At 52.0% G+C, this 22,898-nt stretch overlaps 2 protein-coding genes across 5 annotated transcripts; both read right to left on the bottom strand.

Moving 5' to 3' along the window:
- Positions 1-413: 413 nt before the first annotated feature.
- LOC119942462 (glutathione S-transferase theta-1-like) lies at positions 414-13,205 on the bottom strand. Of its 4 annotated transcripts, none has more exons than XM_038763289.1 (6): positions 13,129-13,205; positions 11,940-12,052; positions 10,840-10,927; positions 5,937-6,087; positions 2,879-3,055; positions 414-742 (listed from the first exon to the last, which is right to left on the bottom strand). In XM_038763289.1, the coding sequence occupies exons 2-6, from the start codon at positions 12,049-12,051 to the stop codon at positions 545-547; spliced, it is 726 nt and encodes a 241-aa protein (XP_038619217.1). In that variant the 5' UTR covers position 12,052; positions 13,129-13,205; the 3' UTR covers positions 414-544. The 4 variants fall into 4 exon arrangements, with proteins under 4 accessions (XP_038619217.1, XP_038619218.1, XP_038619219.1 ...); XM_038763290.1 differs by having other exon boundaries at positions 11,940-12,058; positions 13,129-13,192; XM_038763291.1 differs by lacking the exon at positions 10,840-10,927.
- Positions 13,206-15,980: 2,775 nt separating this feature from the next.
- On the bottom strand, positions 15,981-21,485 carry LOC119942250 (glutathione S-transferase theta-2-like). The gene is made up of 5 exons (XM_038762924.1): positions 21,176-21,485; positions 19,954-20,041; positions 18,477-18,627; positions 16,520-16,693; positions 15,981-16,277 (listed from the first exon to the last, which is right to left on the bottom strand). The coding sequence occupies exons 1-5, from the start codon at positions 21,285-21,287 to the stop codon at positions 16,080-16,082; spliced, it is 723 nt and encodes a 240-aa protein (XP_038618852.1). The 5' UTR covers positions 21,288-21,485; the 3' UTR covers positions 15,981-16,079.
- Positions 21,486-22,898: the final 1,413 nt, after the last annotated feature.

The raw sequence follows: 22,898 nt of genomic DNA, 5'->3' as shown, positions 1-22,898 counted from the left end.
GGATCCATGATGATGATGATGGCATTTGTTAAGCGCTGACTATGTGCGAAGCACTGTTCTAAGCGCTGGGGGGGGTTACAAGGTGATCAGGTTGCCCCACTTGGGGCTCACAGTCCTAATCCATGGAGTTTCCTTGCCAAAAATACGGAAGTGTTTTACCACTGCCTTCTTCCAAAGAGCTCAGGTAATCAGGTTAGCCACAGTCCCTGTCTCACGTGGGGCTCACAGTCTCAATCCCCGTTTGACAGCTGAGGAAACTGAGGCCCAGAGAAGTGAAGCGGCTTGCCCAGGGTCACGCGGCAGACAAGTGGCGGCGCCGGGATCAGAACCCACACTCTCCTGACTCCCGAGCCTGTGCTCTATCCACTATGCCACGCTGCTTCCCAGGTTCCCTGGTCTCAGAGAGTGGCCTTGAAGGGATCTTTATTAGGATGTAGGATGGACGCCACCTTTTCCCGCCCCGTCTGCAAAGACCGGCACGCAGCAGGAGTGCCCGGAGGGAGGACCTCCGCCAGCCCTTTTAGCGGTCTACGTCGGCCTCGGTCTACATCATCTTCTTCAGGATGGCCGTCATTTTCTCCTTCAGCAGCGGGTCGGCCTGCTGGCCGCTCAGCTCTTGGACCTTCAGGATCTTGTCGTGGGCCTCCCGGAACAGCTCCTTGCCCACGGCCTCCTCTACCAGTTCCCGCCACTCCGACAGCTTGGGCCGCTCCTCGAAGACGGGGCAGCCGGCCCCCACCGGCTGTTGGCATATCGGGGAGGGAGGCACGGAAGCCAGGCCCCAACTAAGGACTGGCCACTGTGGATAGTAGCAGGGGGGCTTCCGGGGCACCCGGGGGGTCATTCGGCCCATCCCCCTGCCTCTGGAGACAGCCGCACCCGAGAATTCCCACTGTGGTCATCAACGCTCACACAGGGAAGCAGCGTGGCTCAATGGGATGAGCCCGGGCTTGGGAGTCAGAGGTTGTGGGTTCTAATCCCGGCTCCGCCCCCTGTCAGCTGTGTGACTTTGGGCAAGTCACTTCACTTCTCTGGGCCTCAGGTCCCTCATCTGGAAAATGGGGATTAAGACTGTGAGCCCCACAACCTGATTACCTTGTATCTACCTCGGTGCTTAGAACAGTGCTTGGCACATAGGAAGCGCTTAACAAATACCGTAAAAAAAAATTCTTTTATTAGTATGACGTGCTTGGGCTCCTTGAGGAATCTCCTAAAATCACGTCTCCAAGAGGCCTCCCCAACTAAGACCTCATTTCCCCTCTCCAACCTCCCCTACCTCCCCTCTACATCATCTTGGCTGTCAACCCCTTGAGCATTTTGACGCTCATCCAGCCCTAAAGCACTAATGTTCATATCCTTAAACTCTACTATTTCCCCTACCCCTAATTTATTTTAATGCTTGCCTCCCCTGTGGGCTGTCAGCTCCTCGTGGGTAGGGTTCACATCTACCCATTCTAGTGTATTGTAATAATAACGATGGCATTTGTTAAGCACTTACTATGTGCAAAGCACTACTTCCCCAAGGACTCAGTAGAGTGCTCCACACATGATAAGTGCTCAGTAAATACCGTCAATTGATGGATTGGGAGCAGACCACCACAGGATGTTGGTGCTGGGGGTTTTTTCAATGGTATTTGTTAAGCTCTTCTACGGCACTATACAAAGGTGCCTAGACCTAGTCCATGTAATAATAGTAACTGTGGTATTTATTAAGGGCTTACTATGCATCAGGCACTATACTAAGCACTGGGGTGGATACAAGGTAATCCCTGCCCCACATGCGGCTCACAGTCTCAATCCTCATTTTACAGATGAGGTAACTGAGAAGTGACGTGACTTGCCCAGGGTCACAGAGCAGACAAGTGGTGGAGCCAAGATTAGAATCCAGGTCCTTCTGACTCCCCGGGCCCTTTCTTGTTCTATCCACCAGGCCAAGCTGCATCTCTATTTTGAGAGTTCCAAGCTCTCCACTCCTCCTGTTCTGTTGTTTGATGACTTGTCATCAGGAGGGCTTTTCCTCTACATCTCCTTGGCGCCGGAGGCACGGAGACCCCCGCCGGCCCCCCGCCTCCTCCAGCCGGGAGGAGAATCAGCAACGGCACTAGCAGCCCCATGAAGCTAAAACGTTGGGAAGGTTACGGCGGTGGCTCTGGCTGGGACTGCCGGGATTCCTGGACTCTCCTCCATCCCCATCCCCGCCGCACATATGTAATATCTGTAATAATTTATTTAACTATCTATTTATCTATTTATATTAATGTCTGTCGCCCCCGCTAGACTGTGAGCGCTCATCGTGGACAGGAACGTGTCTGTTATTATTCTGTACTCTCCCAAGCGCTTAGTACAGCGCTTTGCACACAGTAAGTGCTCAATAACGACAGTTGAATGAATAAATGAAATACCACAATTATGATGATGGTGATGATTACTCTTATGCCTCGGGTACCTCCTCTATAAAATGGTGATTAAAACTGTGAGCCCCACGTGGGACAGGGATCATGTCCAACCTGATTAGCTTGTGCTAATAATAACCAGTGCTTAATAATAATGAGGGTGTTTGCTAAGTGCTTACTATGTGCCCAGCACTGTCCTAAGTGCTGGGGTAGATACAGGATAATCAGGTTGGATATAGTCCCTGTCCCACGTGGGGCTCCCAGTCTTAATCCCCACTTTACAGATGAGGTAACTGAGGTCCAGAGAAGTGAAGTGAGTTGCCCAAGATCACATAGCAGATAAGTGGTGGAGCCAGGTTTAGAAACTAGATCCTTCTGACTCCCAGGAGCGGGCTCTCTCCACTAGGCCACTGTTTCTTAGAACAGTGTTTGACATGTAGTAAGTGCTTAACAAGTACTATTATTATTATTATTACTATCATTACCTGCATGAGCTCGACGACGGCCACCAGGTCGGCCAGGGAGACGTGGTCCCCGGCGATGAAGGGCTGATCTTGCAGGAACTTCTCCTCCAGCTGCTGCAGGTTGGCTTTCAGCTCCTCCAGGGCATCGTCCAGCTTGTCCTGCATCACTGGTTTGTCCGTGAAGTAAGGGAACAACACCTGGACAAGGGCAAGGTGTCACCTTGTCACCTGTTGGGTCCTTGAGGTAAGGAGACAGCACCTGGATGCCCACAAAGGCAAGGAGGGTGCTGAGGATTGCCCCACAGCCACCTGGCCGGAGGTAGGACGTGGGCAGCTGCTGACCGGCAGAGTGCCATCCTCTTGTGGCCATCAGAGCAGTCCTGTCAGCTACATCCTACTCCACCTTCTCATCTGCTTCTTCCTCCTCTCCGCCTCCTCCTCTTCCTCCTCTTCCTTGTCTTCTTATATGGTCTTATATATATAAAATAATGTGTGTATATATATATATATATATATATATATATATATATATATATATAAAATGTATACATATATATATGATATGTGTAAAAATACATATACATTCATATAAGCAGTGTGGCTCAGTGGAAAAAGCACGGGCCTTGGAATCAGAGGTTCAAATCCCAGCTCTGCCAGCTGTCAGCTTTGTGACTTTGGGCAAGTCACTTAACTTCTCTGGGCCTCAGTTACCTCATCTGTAAAATGGGGATTAAAACTGTGAGCCCCCGGTGGGACAACGTGATCACCTTGTAACCTCCCCAGTGCTTAGAACAGTGCTTTGCACATAGTAAGCACTTAATACCATCATTATTAGTACTATTATATATATACTATATATATAATATATATAATACTATGTATTATTACATATAATATATATATATATATTGTATATATATACTATATATATACTATATATAATACTATGTATTATTACTATTATTTATATCATTACTATTATATATATATATTATAAAGCATATAAAGTGCTTTATATATTAAAAAGCACTGGAGTAGATACAAGCTAATCAGGTTGGACATGATCCCTGTCCCACGTGGGGCTCACAGTTTCAATTACCATTTTATAGAGGAGGTAACTGAGGCATAAGAGTAATCATCACCATCATCATAACTGTGGCATTTCATTCATTCGTTCAGTTGTAATTATTGAGCACTTACTGTGTGCAAAGTGCTGTACTAAGTGTTTGGGAGAGTACAGTAAAACAATATATATAATATAATATAATAGTATATATTATAAATATTACATATTATTACATATTATAAATAATATATAATTATTATATATTATATATTTATTATAAAGTTGGTTGCTACTCCCGACCTGTAATTTATTTTGGTGTCAGTTTCCCCTGCTAGGATGTCAGCTTCTAGAGGGCAGAGATTGTGTCCAACCTGATAATCTAGCAACTTCCCAGTACTTCCCATAACTTGTGCCTGGCACATAGTAAGTGCTTAACAAATACCACAGTTATTAATTATTAAGGGAAGAAGTGTGGCCTAGAGGATGGAGCATGGGCCTAGGAGTCTAATCCCAGCTCCGCCGCTTGGCTGCTGTGTGACCTTGGACAAGTCACTTCACTTCTCTGTGCCTCAGTTACCATATCAGTATAATGGAGATTAAGACGGGGAGCCCTATGTGTGCCAGAGACTGGGCCCAACCCAATTACCTTGTACCCACCCCAATGCCTGGCACGTAGTAAGAGCTTAACAAATACCACAATTATTATTCATTTATTCATTCAATTGTATTTATTGAGCACTTACTGTGTGCAGAGCACTGTACTAAGCGCTTGGGAAGCACAAGTTGGCAACATATAGAGACAGTCCCTACCCAACAACGGGCTCACAGTCTTATTATTATCACCCACTCCACTGTATTCTTCCAAACAGCACATTTTTCTGCATCTCTCTCTTGGCAGCGAGAGAGATGAGAATGAGACCTGGTGAGTAGTTTGGCTTGAGAGGAGTGAAAGATCATCATCATCATCATCAATCGTATTTATTGAGCGCTTACTATGTGCAGAGCATGCGAGCTGGGTTGTAGTGGGAGAAAAGTAAGGATAAGTAGCTTATATTCATTCATTCAATCTTATTCATTAAGTGCTTACTGTGTGCAGAGCGCTGTATTCTTGGGGAAGGACAATAATAAACAGTGACAATCCCTGCTCACAGTGCGTTTATATCTACCCCACCGCTTACTACATAGTAAACGCTTACCAAATCCCATTAAAAAAAAAAAAAGAAGTGGGGAGATGGTGTGCCTTTTAGCCTCCGTGACATTTCCCCACCCTCACCAGCAGTAAATGTGAAAAACATTCTGTTAAGCACCATGCCCAGAAGCCCCTGATGCAGTGTGGCCTAGTGGATAGAGCCCGGGACTAGGAGTCAAAAGGACCAGGGTTCAAGTCCTGGCTCCGCCACTTGTCTGCTGTGGGACCTGGGGAAAGTCACTTCTCCAGGCCTCAGTTATCTCATCTGTAAAATGGGGATTAAGACTGTGAGTCCCCTGTGGGACCTGGACTGTGTCCAACACAGTGAAGTGCTTAACAAGTAGCAGAGAAGCAGCGTGGCTCAATGGAAAGAGCACGGGTTTTGGAGTCAGAGGTCATGGGTTCAAATTCCAGCTCCACCACTTGTCAGCTGTGTGACTTTGGGCAAGTCACTTCACTTCTCTGGGCCTCAGTGACCTCATCTGTAACATGGGGATTAAGACTGTGAGCCCCTTGTGGGACAACCTGAATGCCTTCAGCGTTTAGAACAGTGCTTTGCACATAGTAAGCACTTAATAAATGCCATCATTATTATGATTATTATTATTTTTGTAACCTCCCCAGCGCTTAGAACAGTGCTTTGCCCATAGTAAGCGCTTAATAAATGCCATCATTATTATTATTATTGTAACCTCCCCAGCGCTTAGAACAGTGCTTTGCCCATAGTAAGTGCTTAATAAATGCCATTATTATTATTATCATTAAGTATCATAAAAAAACCCCACATCCCCTCCTCCCGGCTGTCCACTAGCCCCAGCACTGACCTTGAGCCACAGAATCTTGGAGCAGAGGTCGTGGATGGCCAGGTGTTGCCAGGACAGGAACTCATCCACGCGGGCGCGGGCCTGCCAGTCCTCTGGGTACCAGTGGTCCTCAGTATCATTCTCGCGGTTTAGATAGAGCAGGATGGCCACGCTGCGGGAGGGGGTGGCCGGGGGCCGGAGTGAGGACCACCCACCGGCTCGGCACCCCGGGACCCTCGCTCCGCGCTGGGGGAGGCGGTGGGCCACCTTTTGGGGAGATGGAGGGAGAGGAGTACTGAGGGGTAAAGGTCATCTTCACGGCCTCCTTCCCTTCTCTATTGGTTTTTCCAATTTCAAATTCCCCAATTTCAGGCAGACCCTGTCCTCGGGTAAGAAAACTGGAGCCACGCTTGATCTGTATGAAGGAACACCTCGACCACCACGGAGGGAGGGTGATGAAGTCTATTCCCACAGCCCTGTCAGCTGGCTTTTCCTTGCCCAGACTCCCCTTCCTCCCCACCCCCCGCCCACCGGTTGACCTGCTTCAGGGGGTGAGCTGTTCTGCCTCACCATTTAATAATAGTGATAATAATGATGATGGCATTTATTAAGCCCTTACTATGTGCAAAGCACTGTTCTAAGTGCTGGGGAGGTTACAAGGGGATCAGGTTGTCCCTCAGGGGGCTCACATTCTTAATCCCCATTTTACAGATGAGGTAACTGAGGCCCAGAGAAGTTAAGTGACTTGCCCAGAGTCACACAGCTGACAATTGGCAGAGCAGGGATTTGAATCCATGACCTCTGACTCCCAAGCCTGGGCTCTTTCCACTGAGCCACACTGCTTCTCTCTAGCAGCAGTTAAAGAGGCCTTGTTCCCTCTAATCAATCAATCAATCAATCGTATTTATTGAGCGCTTACTATGTGCAGAGCACTGTACTAAGCGCTTGGGAAGTACAGATTGGCATCACATAGAGACAGTCCCTACCCAACAGTGGGCTCACAGTCTAAAAGGGGGAGACAGAGAACAGAGCCAAACATACCAACAAAATAAAATAAGTAGGATAGAAATGTACAAGTAAAATAAATAAATAAATAAATAGATAGAGTAATAAATATGTACAACCATATATACATATATACAGGTGCTGTGGGGAAGGGAAGGAGGTAAGACGGGGGGATGGAGAGGGGGACGAGGGGGAGAGGAAAGAAGGGGCTCAGTCTGGGAAGGCCTCCTGGAGGAGGTGAGCTCTCAGCAGGGCCTTGAAGGGAGGAAGAGAGCTAGCTTGGCGGATGGGCAGAGGGAGGGCATTCCAGGCCCGGGGGATGACGTGGGCCGGGGGTCGATGGCGGGACAGGCGAGAGCGAGGTACAGTGAGGAGATTAGCGGCAGAGGAGCGGAGGGTGCGGGCTGGGCAGTAGAAGGAGAGAAGGGAGGTGAGGTAGGAGGGGGCGAGGTGATGGAGAGCCTTGAAGCCCAGGGTGAGGAGTTTCTGCTTGATGCGCAGATTGATCGGTAGCCATTGGAGGTTTTTGAGGAGGGGAGTAATATGTCCAGAGCGTTTCTGGACAAAGATAATCCGGGCAGCAGCATGAAGTATGGATTGAAGTGGAGAGACACGAGGATGGGAGATCAGAGAGAAGGCTAGTGCAGTAGTCCAGACGGGATAGGATGAGAGCTTGAATTAGCAGGGTAGCGGTTTGGATGGAGAGGAAAGGGCGGATCTTGGCAATGTTGCGGATTTGAGACCGGCAGGTTTTGGTGACGGCTTGGATGTGAGGGGTGAATGAGAGAGCGGAGTCGAGGATGACACCAAGGTTGCGGGCTTGTGAGACGGGAAGGATGGTAGTGCCGTCAACAGAGATGGGAAAGTCAGGGAGAGGACAAGGTTTGGGAGGGAAGACAAGGAGCTCAGTCTTCGACATGTTGAGCTTTAGGTGGCGGGCGGACATCCAGATGGAGATGTCCTGAAGGCAGGAGGAGATGCGAGCCTGGAGGGAGGGGGAGAGAGCAGGGGCAGAGATGTAGATCTGGGTGTCATCAGCGTAGAGATGATAGTTGAAGCCGTGGGAGCGAATGAGGTCACCAAGGGAGTGAGTGTATATTGAGAACAGAAGGGGACCAAGCACTGAACCTTGGGGAACCCCCACAGTAAGAGGATGGGAGGGGGAGGAGAAGCCTGCAAAAGAGACTGAGAAAGAACGACCGGAGAGATAAGAGGAAAACCAGGAGAGGACGGAGTCTCTAAGGATTGAACGCCCTCACTCTGGCTGATCTGGGGCTACAGCAGAAAAAAAAGTGGTATTTATTAAGTGCATTTTATGTGTCAAGCACTGTTCTGACCCCTGGGATAACTTTAACTAGCCCCCATCCCACCTTTCGGGGATAAGGTTGAGCCCGCTTTTAGGGTAACTGACTCTGTCTGTCCTCTCTCATACTGATCTGCGCAGCTTAGTAGAAAGAGCCCGGGCTTGGGAGTCAGAGGTCGTGGGTTCTAATCCCGGCTCAGCCACTTGTCAGCCGGGTGACTTTGGGCAAGTCACTTCACTTCTCTGGGCCTCAGTTACCTCATCTGTAAAATGGGGATTGCGACTGTGAGCCCCACGTGGGACAACGTGATTAGCTTGTATCTATCCCAGCCCTTAGAACAGCACATAATAAGCGCTTAAAAAATGCCACCATTATTATACCATCATCATCATTATTATCTATATTAGTATTGCAATAATAAACCCTTCGTGTTGCCTTGAGGTGGCTTGATTTTTTGTTGGTCTTGACACCCTCCCGCCTCCTTGATGCTTCTGTAATGCCAACCAACTCTCTGTACCACCTTCTCGTCTTTTTCACTGCCAACCTCTTGCCCATGTCCTGGCTCTGGTCCAGAACGCCCTCCCCTTCCATGTATGCCAGACCACCACCCTCCCGACCTTCAAAGCCTCCAAGAGGCCTTCCCGGACTAAGCCCTCATCTCTCCACCCTATTCACCCACCCTCCCAAGTCACCTATGCACTTGGGTTTTTACCCTTTAAGCCCTTCGATATACGCCTACCACAGAGCTTATTCAGTCAGTCAGATGGACAATCAGTCAGTCAGTCGCATTTATTAAGTGCTTACTGTGTGCAGAGCACTATACTAAGAGCTTGGGAAACTACATTAGAAGAATTAACAGACATATTCCCTGCCCAAAACTAGTCTAGAGGGGGAGACAGACATCCATATAAATAAATACAGATACGGACGTAAGTGCTGTGGGGCCGGGAATGGGGGTGAAAAAAGGGAAGAAATCAGGGCAATGCAGAAGGGGTGGGAGAAGAGGAACGGGGGTTTTAGTCTGGGAAGACCCCTTGGAGGAGACGTGCCTTCAATAAGGCTTTGAAGCAGGGGAAAGCCGTTGTCATATATGGAGAGGCTTTCCAGGCCAGGGGACAGGATGTGGACGAGGAGTTCCCAGAGAGATAGACAAGATAGAGGTACAGTGAGAAGGTTGGCATCAGAGGTGCCAAGTGCGCCAGCTGGGTTGTACTAGGACAGTAGCGAGGCGAGGTAGGAGGGGGCAAGGTGATGACCTGCTTTAAAGCTATTAGTGAGGAGTTTCTGTTTGATGCGGAGGTGGATGGGCAGCCACTGCAGGTTCTTCAGGAGAGGAGAAACATGGCCTGAACATTTATGTAGAAAAATGATCCAGGCAGCAAAGTATGGACTGGAGCGGGAAAGACGGGAGGCTGGGAGGTCAGAGCAGAATCAAGGAAGTGTAGAATAAGTCTTAACCCCCATTTTACAGATGAGGAAACCAAGACCCGGAGATGTGAGGTGACTTGCCTAGGGTCACCTCGCAGGCAAGTGGCAGAGCCGGGAGTAGCATTCAGATCCTTCTGACCGCCAGGCCCGGGCTCTAGCCACTAGGCCATGCTGCTTCTCCTTCCCCCATCTGTTCACTGTCTCCTTCTCCCTCTCCCTTCTGCGTCACCCTGACCTGCTCCCTTTATTTAACCACCCCCCAGCCCCACACCACTTACGTCCATATCTGTCATTTTCTTATTTCTATTAGTGTCCGCCTCCCCCTCTAGACTGTAAGCTCGTTGTGAGCAGGGAATGTGCCTGTTACACTGTTCTAGAGTACTCTCCCAAGCGCTTAGTACAAGGCTCTGCACACAGTAAGCACTCAATAAATACACTGACTGATTGAGTTGTAGTGAAAGAGCATGTAATGAGTGCCCACTGGCTGTGAGCCTCTGTCCTGAGCATGTGGGAGAGTTCCATGGTAATAATAATAATAATGGAATTTATTAAGCGCTTACTATGTGAAAAGCACTGTTCTAAGTGCTGGGGAGGTTACAAGATGATCAGGTTGTCCCACGTGGGGCTCACAGTGTTCATCCCGATTTTACAGATGAGGTAACTGAGGCACAGTCTTTTAGACTGTGAGCCCACTTTTAGACTGTGAGCCCACTGTTGGGTAGGGACTGTCTCTATATGTTGCCAATTTGTACTTCCCAAGCACTTAGTACAGTGCTCTGCACATAGTAAGCGCTCAATAAACACGATTGATGATAAATACGATTGATGATGAGGCACAGAGAAGTGAAGTGACTTGCCCAAAATCACACAACTGACAAGTGGCGGAGCCGGGATTTGAACCCATGAACTCTGACTCCAAAGCCTGTGCTCTTTCCGCTGAGCCACACAGCAGTGGTGGCAATGGTATTTACTAAGCACCCACTGGGGGTGAGGCTCTGTACTGAGCGTAGGGGAGAGTTTAACAGTAGTGGTGGCAGTGGGATTTACTGAGCACCCACTGGGTGCGAGTCTCTGTCCCGAGCATATCTGGGAGAGTCGGGTAGCTTGGGTTGGGGTGGAGGGCCACGAGCGGGGTGCCGGGGCCCCGGGTCCGGTCTGGCGGCCCGAGCGCAAGGGGCCTCGGTCACCTCTCTGTCAGGATGAAGTCTCCGTCCTTGAGCGCGGGCACTTTCCCCAGGGAATTCACGCTGGCGAACTCGCTGCTGCCGTGCTCCCCTGATGGGAAACACAGCGTGAGCCGAGGGCCCAGGTGGGGAAGGGGCCCAGGGACCCCAGAAAGGTCACACCCTTTACCTACATCCACACACACACTCAAGCAAACACACATACACACATGCCCACGTGGACCCACAACCAAAGTTCCGCATACACAGGCCACGGAGACACACATGCACGTACCCACAGTGCACATACAACCAGAGAAGCAGGGTGGCTTACTGGATACAGCCCAGGCCTGAGAGTCAGAAGGACCTGGCTTTTAATCCCAGCTCTGCTTCTTGTCTGCTGGGTGACCCTGGGCAAGTCACTTCACTCCTCTGGGCCTCAGTTCCCTCATCTGGAAAATGGGGGTTAAGAGTGTGAGTCCCAGGTGGAACAGGGACTGTGTCTAACCCGATTTTCTTGTATCCACCCCAGCATTTAGTGCAGTGACTGGCACGCAGTAAGCGCTTAACAAATATCATAATTATTATTCACTCCTCTGGGCCTCAGTTCCCTCGCCTGTAAAATGGGGATGAAGACCGTGATCCCCATGTGGGACAGGGACTGTGTCCAACCTGATTACCTTGTATTTACCCCAGCGCTCCGTATAGTGCCCGGCACAGAGTAAGCGATTAACAAATACCACTATTATTATTATTATTCAAACACACACACCTCCAGAAAAACACACACACATGAACATATATAGACACATACATACACATACATGCAAGCAAACACACACCCACACATACATACACACACAACAAACCAGGAAGCGACTCCACTCAGTTTGGGACATGGGGAGGGGGCGGTTGGCCCCGTAAGGGCCCCGGCAAGGAGGCTCGGAAGTCTCTAACCCTGGAGCCGGGGGGCTTCCTAAGGGAAGTGAGGGGTCTTTGTGCCCCCCAACAGCATCTCCAAATGTCCCCGGCCCTGGGTGAGCAGTGGACGGAGGCTCCGGGCCCCTCCCGGGGGCAGGGGACGGCCCGGGATGGGGGGCCGCGGGGAGGTGGGTCTCACTGACCTTGCAGGAGGTCGACGGGTTGGAAATCGAAGTGGATCTGGTTCTTCTCCAGGAAGATGAATACGGCCCGACATGGGGCAGAGAGCAGGTCCAGGTATAACTCTAGCCCCATCCTGCGGCTCACACCCAAGCCAGCGATGGGATGGGACCGCGGAGCAGGGGGTGTGGAGATGTAGGGGTTGGGGTGTAGGGAGTGTGGCCTGGGGAGTAAGGGGTGTCAAGTCTGGGGACCTGGGGGTGGAGGGCCTGGAGAGCTGGGGATGTCGGGATAGGGAAGAAGGGTGTGTAAAGGCTAAACCCTGAGGCTGGAGGGGCTGGGGAGCTAGGGGTGTAGGGGCTAGGAGCGTGCTGGGGGTTTTTATGGACTGGGAGGTTGCGGGGAGCGTAAGGACCCGGGATCTGATAGTGGAGGGACTGAGGAACAGTGTAGGGCCTGGGGAGCCTGGGGAGGGGGGGGTTATAGGGACTGAGGAGTCGGGGGCCTAGGGATAGGGGAGGAAGGGGTGTGATCTGGGGAGCAGGGTGGGTAGGGACTGCTGACGTGGGGGTAATAATAATAATAATAATGATGGTATTTATTGAGCGCTTACTATGTGCAAAGCACTGTTCTAAGCACTGGGGAGGTTACAAGGTGATCAGGTTGTCCTAGGTGGGGCTCACAGTCTTCATCCCCATTTTACAGATGAGGGAACTGAGGCACAGAGAAGTGAAGTGACTTGCCCCAAGTCACACAGCTGACAAGGGGCAGAGGCGGGATTTGAACCCATGACCTCTGACTCCAAAGCCCGGGCTTTTACGGGAAGCAGTGGCTTTAGGGGCTGGGGAGGAGAGAGTGTTATAACAGTAGTAGTAGTAGTAGTAGTATTTATTAAGCGTTTTTGGTGTGCAGAGCTGGGAAAGGGTGTTCAGGTGGGAATTAGACACGGACCCCGTCGCCTCACCGTGCTTCCAACCTATGTGTGTAGTAGGGGCCGGTGGCGGGGTGGGAAGACTAGAGGGGAGTAGGGGCCTAAAGGCCTCAACCAGCCCCTATGCCTGGCACAGTTGGTGCCCCCCTACCCCATCCCCAGGATGGAGCCTGCGCAACCTCTGGCCCCCAGGCGCGTTCTGTCCCCCATCCCGGGCCTGGATCTGCTCAGTGCCGGCCCTCACCGGGTCATCTTGGGCCGGGGACCGGACAGAGCCTCACCTGGCCTTCCTGCCCCAACAACCTCGGGGACCTGGCGGTTCCCGGCTGGTCCCGGCTGGGGAGAGGGGGGGGCGGGAGAGGGCCCGGCGAGCCCCACACCCTGCAGACTGAGGAGCGGATCCCCCCCACCCCGCCTCAGCACAGGAGGGTTCTAGACCCTCCTCTTTGTTTCTAGATCATCCCAGAGACGGTGGCCCCGGAGACAGTCGCTCTGGAGACGGTGGCCCCGGAGACGATAACCCCAGAGACAGTCACTCCAGAGACAGTCACTCCGGAGAGAAGCAGCACGGCCCAGTGGAAAGAGCACAGGCCTGGGAGTCGGAGGACCTGGGTTCTAATTCCGGCTCTACCGCTTGTCTGCTGGGTGACCTTGGGCAAATCACTTTACTTCTCTGGGCCTCAGTTTGCTCGACTGTAAAATGGGGCTTCAATACCTGTTCTTCTTCCTACTAAGACTGTGAGCCCCATGTGGGACAGGGGCTGTGTCCAACTTGATTAACTTGTGTCTTCCCCAGTGCTTAGAACAGTGGGAGGAGAAGGAGGAGAAGGAGAAGAAGAAGGAAAATGAGGATCATGAGAAGGAGAAGGAAAATGAGGAGAGTGAGAAGGAGGAGGAGGAGAAGGAGAAGGACAAAGGAAGAAGACAGTTGTCCTGGAGGCAGTCGCCCTAGAGACAGTCGCCCTGGAGATGGGACCAGGACCAGGCTCTGGGGCTGTAGAGAGGGTGTACAGGGGGGTCCCAGGGAGTGGGGCAGCTCCAGTGGGAGGGCCAGGAAGAATGGGGAGCCGAGTCGGCCACGCAGCCAACAGCCACTGCAGTTCCTCGCATGAGGTGGGCCCGAGGGCGAAGCCCCCCACCCACTTTTCCTGGGTGGGGGCACAGCCGGGGTTCAGTGGCTCAGGCAAGGGGAGGAAGTGGGTAGTCCACCCAGCTCCAACCCCGGGGTTCCTGCAGCCTCTGATCTCCACCGCCTCCCCTGCAACTTGCTTGGGCCGCTGGAGGGTGGTCTCCGCCTGGTCCCTGGCTTCAGGAGGAGGCCTGGCCTTCCGACCTCCTGACCTCTCGACCTCCTGAGTCCCCCCACCCATCACTGGGATGGATCGGGCCCCTCCTGAGTGCGAAGCACTGAACCGAGCACTTGAGAGAGGACAACAGAAGCAAGATGCTCCTTCCTATTACTATTATCATTAGTATTAGTATTACTACTACTACTACTACTACTACGATTATCTCCCCCAGGGCAGCACTTAGGAACAGAAATTACATATCTGTAATTGATTCATTTATATTACTGTCTGTCTCCTCCTCTTGACTGCAAGCTTGCTGTGGGCAGGGAATGTGTCTACCACCTCTGGTAAATTGTGCTCTCCCGATCACTGCTCTGCACACAGTAAGCACTCAATAAATACCATTGATTGATGGATTGATTGACTGGTTGAGGAGTTGGGTTTGGCAGTGGGAGATGAGTTCTGACACTGAGCTGTAGGTGCCACCAGGATCTTAAGGTGGGGTTTGTGGTGGGCAGGAAATGTCCTATCATAATAAGGATGGCATTTGCTAAGCGCTTACTATGTGCAAAGCACTGTTCGAAGCACGGGGTGGGGGGGAGGGATAAAAGGTGATCAGGTTGTCCCATGTGGGACTCACAGTTTTAATCCCCATTATACAGATGAGGTAACTGAGGCCCAGAGAAGTGACTTGCCCAAAGTTACACAACTGACAAGTGGCGGAGCCGGGATTAGAACCCATGACCTCTGGCTCCGAAGCCCGTGCTCTTTCCACTGAGCCACGCTGCTTCTCTTACTCTCCCAAGCGCTTAGCCCAGTGCTCTGCACAAAGTGCTCAATAAATATGATTGACTGACTGACTGAGAACGGGGAGGTCGGGAGCCCAGAGATGAAGGTTTACTGAGGTTGGCATTCAGAGCCCGAAGAGGCGGAAGCCACAGAGAACTCAACTGGCTGGAGAATGTAGCACGGCCCAGAGGAAAACACCCGAGCCTGGTCGCCAGAGGCTCTGGGTTCTAATCCCGGCTCTGCCACTTGTCTGCTGTGCGACCTTGGGAAAGTCACTTCACTTCTCTGGGCCTCGGTTCCCTCATCTGCAAAACGGGAACTGTCCTCCCGCCTATTTAGACTGCGAGCCCCATGTGGGTCCTGATGATCTTGTATCTACCCCAGTGCTTAGTACATAATAATAATAATGATGGCATTTATTAAGCACATACTATGTGCAAAGCACTGTTCTAAGCGCTGGGGAGGTTACATGGTGATCAAGTTGTCCCACAGGGGGCTCACAGTCTTAATCCCCATTTTACAAATGAGGTAACTGAGGCACAGAGAAGTGAAGTGACCTGCCCAAAATCACATAGCTGACAACTGGCGGAGCTGGGATTTGAACCCATGACCTCTTGACTCCAAAGCCCGTGCTCTCTCCACTGAGCCACGCTGCTTCTCACAACAAGGGCTTAACAAATATCATAATGGAAGCAGCATGGAGTAGTGGCTAGAGCCTGGGCCTGGGTGTCAGAAGGTCACGGGTTCTAATCCTGACTCTGCCACTCATCTGCTGGGTGACCTTGGGCAAGTCACTTCAGCTCTCTGGCCTCAGTGACTTCCTCTGTCAAATAGGGATTGAGACTGTGAGCCCCACATGGGACGGGGACTGTGTCCAATCCGATTTGCTTGTATCCACCCCAGTGCTTAGTACAGAGGCCTGGCATAAATACCACAATTATTAAATACCATTAAAAAAAAAAAGAAAGGGGGACCAAGAGCCGGCCACCCTCCCCCAGGCCCACGTTCTGGGCCAGAAAGCCAGCCAGGGCCACACAGAGGAAAGTTCGCTACGGTTTTATTCCTTCCCCTTCCCTCCACCCAAGAGTGATGCAGGGTTCCGGCTCCGGCAGGGCCCGACCCCATGTGCCCGAGCTCTGGGGTCCCCGGGGCTCCTAGACGATCTTGCGGATTCGTATGAGCATCCTGTCCCGCATGGCCGGGGGGATCTGGCAGCCGCGCACATCCTTGGCCGGCAGGATGGACGCGTGGGCCTCCTGGAACAGCTCCCGGCCCAGGGCCGCTTCCACCCGGCCACGCCACGCCGCCAGCTTGGGCCGGCCCTCGAACAAGTCATGGCCGGCGCTCACAGGCTGTGGACACGGAATCGGGTCGGGCCCGCAGCTAGCGGGAGGGTCCGGGGCGCGGGTTGCTAAAGGGGCAGGGGCGCTGAGGAAGGCAGGAGAGGATCCCGGGAGGGGACACGTGGGGGGCTCCGCTGACCCCACTCTGCCCCGGGGTTTGGACAGCCTGAGTTGGGGCTGGGTCCCGGGGTGGGGGCTGATCAGGGCCAATCACAGCTGCCCCTCCCTCCCTCTCTCCCCCCGCCACTGACCTGCATGAGCTCGACTATGGCCATCAGGTCGGCCAGGGAGATGTGGTCCCCGGCGATGAAATCCCGGTCCTGGAGGAATTTCTCCTCCAGGTGCTGCAGGGCCTTGGCCTGGTCTTGTAAGTTCCTTGTTTCGGCTTCCTCGGGGAGGTGGATGTCGATGAGGGGGGCCAGCACCTGGTGGGCGGGGGCTCCGGGTCAGACCCCCGATCCCCCCCACCCTCCGGCCCTGCCCAGAACCCAAGCCGTCCCCACGCAGCCCCCCGAAAAGAGCCCCGTCTCCCGCCCACTCTTCCAGAGGAGGGAGAACGCTGTGGGTTGGGGGAGTGGAGGAGGAAAAGGAAGATGAAGAAGAGGACGAGGAGGAGGAGGAGGAAGAGGAAGGGACCAAGACTGGCCCTGCTGCCCAATGCCCCCCCCAGCGGGACAGGACAGCTGCCTCCACCCCTGCCCGGCACGTCCTCCCCTGTTGGTTCCACCCCCATCAGCTGGCTCTACCCCCTCACAGAAGCCCCGACCCCCGCTACACCCCTCCGCCGTACCCAGGGGGGAAGCAGCAGGGACTAGTGGCAAGAGCCCGGGCTTGGGAGTCAGAGGTCGTGGGTTCTAATTCCGGCTCCCCCGCTTGTCTGCTGTGTGACCTCGGGCAAGTCACTTCACTTCTCTGAGCCTCAGTGACCTCATCTGAAAAATGGGGACTGAGACTGAGAGCCCCAGGTGGGACAACCTGATTACCTTGTATCTACCCCAGCGCTTAGAATAGTGCTTGGCACCTAGTAAGTGCTTAACAACTACCATCACTATTATCATTAGGAAGCAGCATGGTGTAGTGGATGGAGCACAAGCCTGGGGAGTCAGGAGGCCGTGGGTTCTAATCCCACCTCCACCACTTGTCTGCTGTGTGACCTTGGGCAAGTCGCTTCACTCTCTGGGCTCGCAGATGAGTTAACTTATCTGTAAAATGGGAATTGAGACTGTGAGCCCCACACGGAACAGGGACTATGTCCAACCCGATTTGCGCTTAGTACAGTGCCTGGCACATAGTTAAGCACTTAACAAATACCATCATTATTATTATTATTATTCTCTGTGCCTCAGTTTTCTCATCTGTAGAATGGGGATTGAGACTGAGCCCCATGTGGGACAGGAACTGTGTCCAACCCGATTTGCTTGTACCCACCTCAGCATTTAGTACAAAGCCTGGCAGACAGTAAATGCTTAACAAATACCAGAATTATTATTACTATTATTATTATTATTACTCCGTCATCTGGCTCCACCCCATCATTTGGCTCCACCCTCATTCTACTTCGTCATCTGGCCTCTCTTCCTCCCCACCACCCCCACCCTACCTCCTTCTCCTCCCCACAGCACCTGTATATGTGTTTGTACAGATTTATTACTCTATTTATTTTACTTGTACATATTTACTATTCTATTTATTTTGTTAGTGATGTGCATTTAGCTTTAATTCTATTTGTTCTGACTACTTGACGCCTGTCCACATGTTTTGTTTTGTTATTCCCCCTTCTAGACTGTGAGCCTGTTGTTGGGTAGGGACCATCTCTACATGTTGCCAACTTGTACTTCCCAAGCACTTAGTACAGTGCTCTGCACACAGTAAGTGCTCAATAAATACGACTGAATGAATGAATATGTATGTGTTTGTACAGATTTACTGCTTTATTTATTTATTTTACTTGTCCATATTCTGTTTATTTTATTTTGTTAATATGTTTCGTTCTGTTGTCTGTCTCCCCCTTCTAGACTGTGAGCCCACTGTTGGGACCGTCTCTGGATGTTGCCAACTTGTACTTCCCAAGCGCTTAGTACAGTGCTCTGCACACAGTAAGCGCTCAATAAATACGATTGATTGAATGAATGAATGTATAAATACGACTGACTGAATGAATGAATCTTGCCCAAGCCCTTCCCAGCAGCTCTGCCCCCAACCTCTCACCCGAATCCACAGCAGGGTCCCGAAGGTGCCACGGACGGAGTCGAAGTGCCAGGACAGGTACTCGTCTACGCGGGCGCGGGCCTGCAGGTCCGACGGGTACCAGTGGTCCGCCGTGTTGTACTTGCGGCTCAGGTAGAGCAGGATGGCCAAGCTGAGGGAAGGGGCGGCCGGGGGCCGGAGTGAGGACCCCCGGATTCACGCTGGGGGCAAACGAGCCTTCCCACCCCTGACCTCCCCATACCCCGCACCTGCTGTCCAGTCACAGACACGGACCAGCCCGGAGCCAGTCCTCGTGGAAAGGGTGCGAGGCCTCGGAGCCCCAAGGCCTGGGTTCTAATTCCGCCTCGCCACTGTGAGCCTCAGTTTCCTCTCAGTAAAACGGGGATTGGGAGCCCCGTGTGGCAATAACATGTGGACTAGGTCCAAACTCATAATCCCAGCTCGCGTCTTCCACTCCTCTCAAGCCAAACTACTCACCAGGTCTCAGTCTCATCTCTCTCGCTGCCAGGAGAGAGATGCAGAAAAATGTGCCAAGTGTTTGGAAGAATACAGTGGAGTGGGTGATAATAATAAGACTGTGAGCCTGTTGTTGGGTAGGGACCGTCTCTATACATTGCCAACTTGTACTTCCCAAGCGCTTAGTACAGTGCTCTGCACACAGTAAGCGCTCAATAAATACGATTGAATGAATGAATGAATGAATGAATGAATAATCTACCTATCAATCAGTCAATCGATCGTATTTTTTGAGTGATTACTGTGCAGAGCACTGTCCTAAGCACTTGGGAGAGTACGATGTAACAGAGTCGGTGGACATCTTCCCCTGCCCAAATGAGCTTACAGTCTAGAGAGGAAGACAGACATGAATATACAGAAATAAATGATGGAGGTGGACATAAGTAATGTAGTGCTGAAGAAAGGGTGAATAAAGAGAAGCAGCGTGGCACAGCAGAAAGAGCCCGGGCTTTGGAGTCAGAGGTCATGGGTTCAAATCCCGGCTCTGACAATTGTCAGCTCTGTGACTTTGGGCAAGTCACTTAACTTCTCTGTGCCTCGTTACCTCATCTGTAAAATGGGGATTAAGATTGTGAGCCCCACGTGGGACAACGTGATCACCTTGTATCCCCCCAGTGCTTAGAACAGTGCTTTGCACATAGTAAGTGCTTAACAAATATCATCATCATCATCATCATTATTATTATTATTGAAGGGAGCAAATCCAAGAGTAAGGGTGCCGTAGGAGGGAGCGGGAGAAGAGGAAATGGAAGCCCACTGTAAGCACTTAATAAGAGCTATCGTTACTATTATTCAAGCGCTTAGTATAGTGCTCTGCCCACTCCAAGTGCTCAATAAATACCGATGACTGATAATATTGTTATCGCGGGTGATGACGGGCGTCAACTTTTCATACTGGACGTTTGGGGATGGGGCAAAATCAAAGCCCGTCAGCTGGGGGAGCGTCAGGGAGTCAGCTCACCCTTCTGCCAGGGTGAAGTCTCCGTCCTTCAGGGCAGGCAGCCTCTTCAGAGAATTCACTCGGCCAAAATCCTCACTTAGGTGCTGCCCTAGGGAAGAAGAAGTGGTCATGGGGGGGCCTTGAGGGGATCAAGGGGGCCAGAGGAGCTGAGAGGGGCCAAACGGGAGCTCCGTCCACCCATTAAAGTTACTGCCACGGTCAGTACGGAGAGCCGTCGGCCAGGACACTGAAGAGCTCTGGCCACGGAATGGCTGACGATTCCCTCCCAAACCAGCCAGCCCTAAACGTCCTGGCTTCTCAAGGGACATCTGAAAGACCCGGGAGAGAAGAGAGGAAAGGCATTAATAACAGTAATAATAACTGTGGTATTTGTTAAGCACTTACTATTTGCCAGGCACTGTACTAAGCGCTGGGGTGGACACAGGCAGATTGGGTTGGGCACAGTCCCTGTCCCCTGTGGGGCTCACAGTCTCAATCTTCATTTTATAGCCGAGGTAGCCGAGGCACAGAGAAGTGAAGTGACTTGGCCGAGGTCCCAGAGCGGACAAGTGGAGGAGCCAGGATTAGAACCCATGACCTTCTGGTTCCCAGGGCAATACAATGAGCAACCACGTTCCCCGTCCATAACGAGCCGTATTAGCAGCGTGGCGTGGCCGATAGAGCCCAGGCCTGGAAGCCGGAAGGTCAGGGGTTCTCATCCCGGCTCCACCACTTGTCTGCTGTATGACCTCGGGAAGGTAACTTCAATTTCTGGGCCTCAGTGACCTCATCTATAAAATGGGGTTTTAAGAGCTGTGAGCCCCACGCCGGACAGGGACTGTGTCCAACCGGTTTGCTCGTATCCACTTCAGCGCTTAATACAGTGCCTGGCACGGAGTAAGCGCTTAACAAATGCCACAATTACCAAATATCACAATTAAAGGGGGAAACCCCTCAGCTCCGGGGAGCCACTGAATGAGGAAGGAGGGAAGCGGAGGGGGGTGGTGGGGGGAGTAAGTCAGTCAGTCAATCGTATTTATTAAGCGCTTCCTGTGTGCAGAGCACTGTACTAAGCGCTTGGGAGAGCCCAATAGAACAATATAACAGTCACATATCCTGCCCACAGTGAGCTTACAGTCAAGGGGAGGGAGGGGGGGTGGAGAGCCGGATCGGGGGGGAGGTGGGGAGAGTGAGTTCGCTACAAGCCCCAGCCCCTGCATCGGGGGTGATCTCTGACAGTCACCGGACAAATAATCCAACGTTTTCAACTCGAAGGGGATGCGGTTCTTCTTGGCGAAGATGTAGACGGCACGGCAGGGCTGGGACAGCAGGTTCAGGTAGAGCTGAAGGCCCATCGCGGAGGCAGATGGCGGTTCCCCGCTAGGCTGGCCAGAGGGAGAGGGCTGGAGAGTAGAGCCGAGTGGGGAGCGAAGCCCCCAGGGAAGCCAGGAGTTGCGGGGCCGAGCTGAGAGGAGACAGGAGTGAAGCAGAGAGTGGGCAGCGGAGTGGGGAGCTGAGCAGAGTGGAGCGAGGATGGCGGGCTGCCTGCATTTTCAGGGGGGGTCGGGCCAATCAGATTAGGGCAGCCTATCAGATCACCGGCTCTCCGCCACGGGGAAAACTTAACCATACCCGGAGACACCCATTAACCAGATCTTCATCCCGGAACTGGCACTCTGCCAGGACACTGTGGCTCAGAAGCTGCCGGAGGGGGGATTTGGGGTAGGGGGGTGAGCAAGGGGTGGGCAGAGGGAGGCGAGGGGGGAAGGGAAGGGAAGCAGCTCAAGCTCTCCTCCCCTCACTAAGCTTTCTCCAACCTGTGGGAGAGGAGCAGGAGATGAACGATGGGGCCTCCCTTTCCCTTCAGGTATCAGGGTGGCAACCCCGGCGGAGGTTCCAGTGTTTTGGAGAGGCGCCTCTCTCTGCCCCTCTTTTCTGCTCTCCTCCTTTCCCTCCCTCTCCTGCTACATTTTAGCCTCTTCCCAGGCCGGCGCTTTCTCTTCAGGGCAGCCAGACCAAGGGCAGGCCTTCTTCCTCAGGGCAGCTGGCCCGAGGGCCGGACCTTTCTCCTAAGGGCAGCCAGATCAAGGGCCAAAGGCCAGCCCTTTCTCCTCAGGTTAGCTGGGCGGAGGGCTGGGCCTTCCTCAGGGCTGGTAATAACAATAATAATAATAATGATGGCATTTGTTAAGCGCTTACTATGTGCTAAGCACTGTTCTAACCACTGGAGGGATAAAAATAATAATAATAATAGCATTTATTAAGCACTTACTATGTGCAAAGCACCGTTCTAAGTGTTGGGGAGGTTACAAGGTGATCAGGTTGTCCCACGGGGGACTCACCGTCTTAATCCCCGTTTTACAGATGAGGGAACTGAGGGCCAGAGAAATGAAGTGACTTGCCCAAAGTCACACAGCTAAGTGGCAGAGGCAGAATTTGAACCCAGGACCTCTGACTCGTTCAAACTTGTACTTCCCAAGCGCTTAGTACAGTGCTCTGCACACAGTAAGCGCTCAATAAATACGATTGAATGAATGAACTCCAAAGCCCGTGCTCTTTCCATTGAGCCACGCTGCTTCTCGAGGTAGGCCAAGGGCTGGACCTTTCTCCTCAGGACAGCTGGGCTGAGGGCCAGGAGTATCTAATCCCCATTTTACAGATGAGGTAACCGAGGCACAGAAAACTGTAGAGACTTGTTCAAGATCACACTGTAGGCCAGGTGTGGAACCAGGATTAATAATTATGGTATTTGTTAAGTGCTTACTATGTGCCAGGCACTGTACTAAGTGCTGGGGTGCAAATTGGGTTGGACACAGTCTCTCTCCCATGTGAGGCTCACAGTTTTCATCCCCATTTTACAGATGAGGTAACGGAGACACACAGAAATGAAATGATTTGCTCAAGGTCACATGGCTGATAAGTGGCAGAGCAGGAATTAATCCAGGTCTCCCAGACGTGGGCTCTTT

Source organism: Tachyglossus aculeatus, chromosome 21 (genome assembly GCF_015852505.1).
Source record: "Tachyglossus aculeatus isolate mTacAcu1 chromosome 21, mTacAcu1.pri, whole genome shotgun sequence".
Classification (NCBI taxonomy): Eukaryota; Metazoa; Chordata; class Mammalia; order Monotremata; family Tachyglossidae; genus Tachyglossus; species Tachyglossus aculeatus.
The sequence above is the reverse complement of the archived record's forward strand: the minus strand, read 5'-3'. Positions and strand labels throughout refer to the sequence as shown.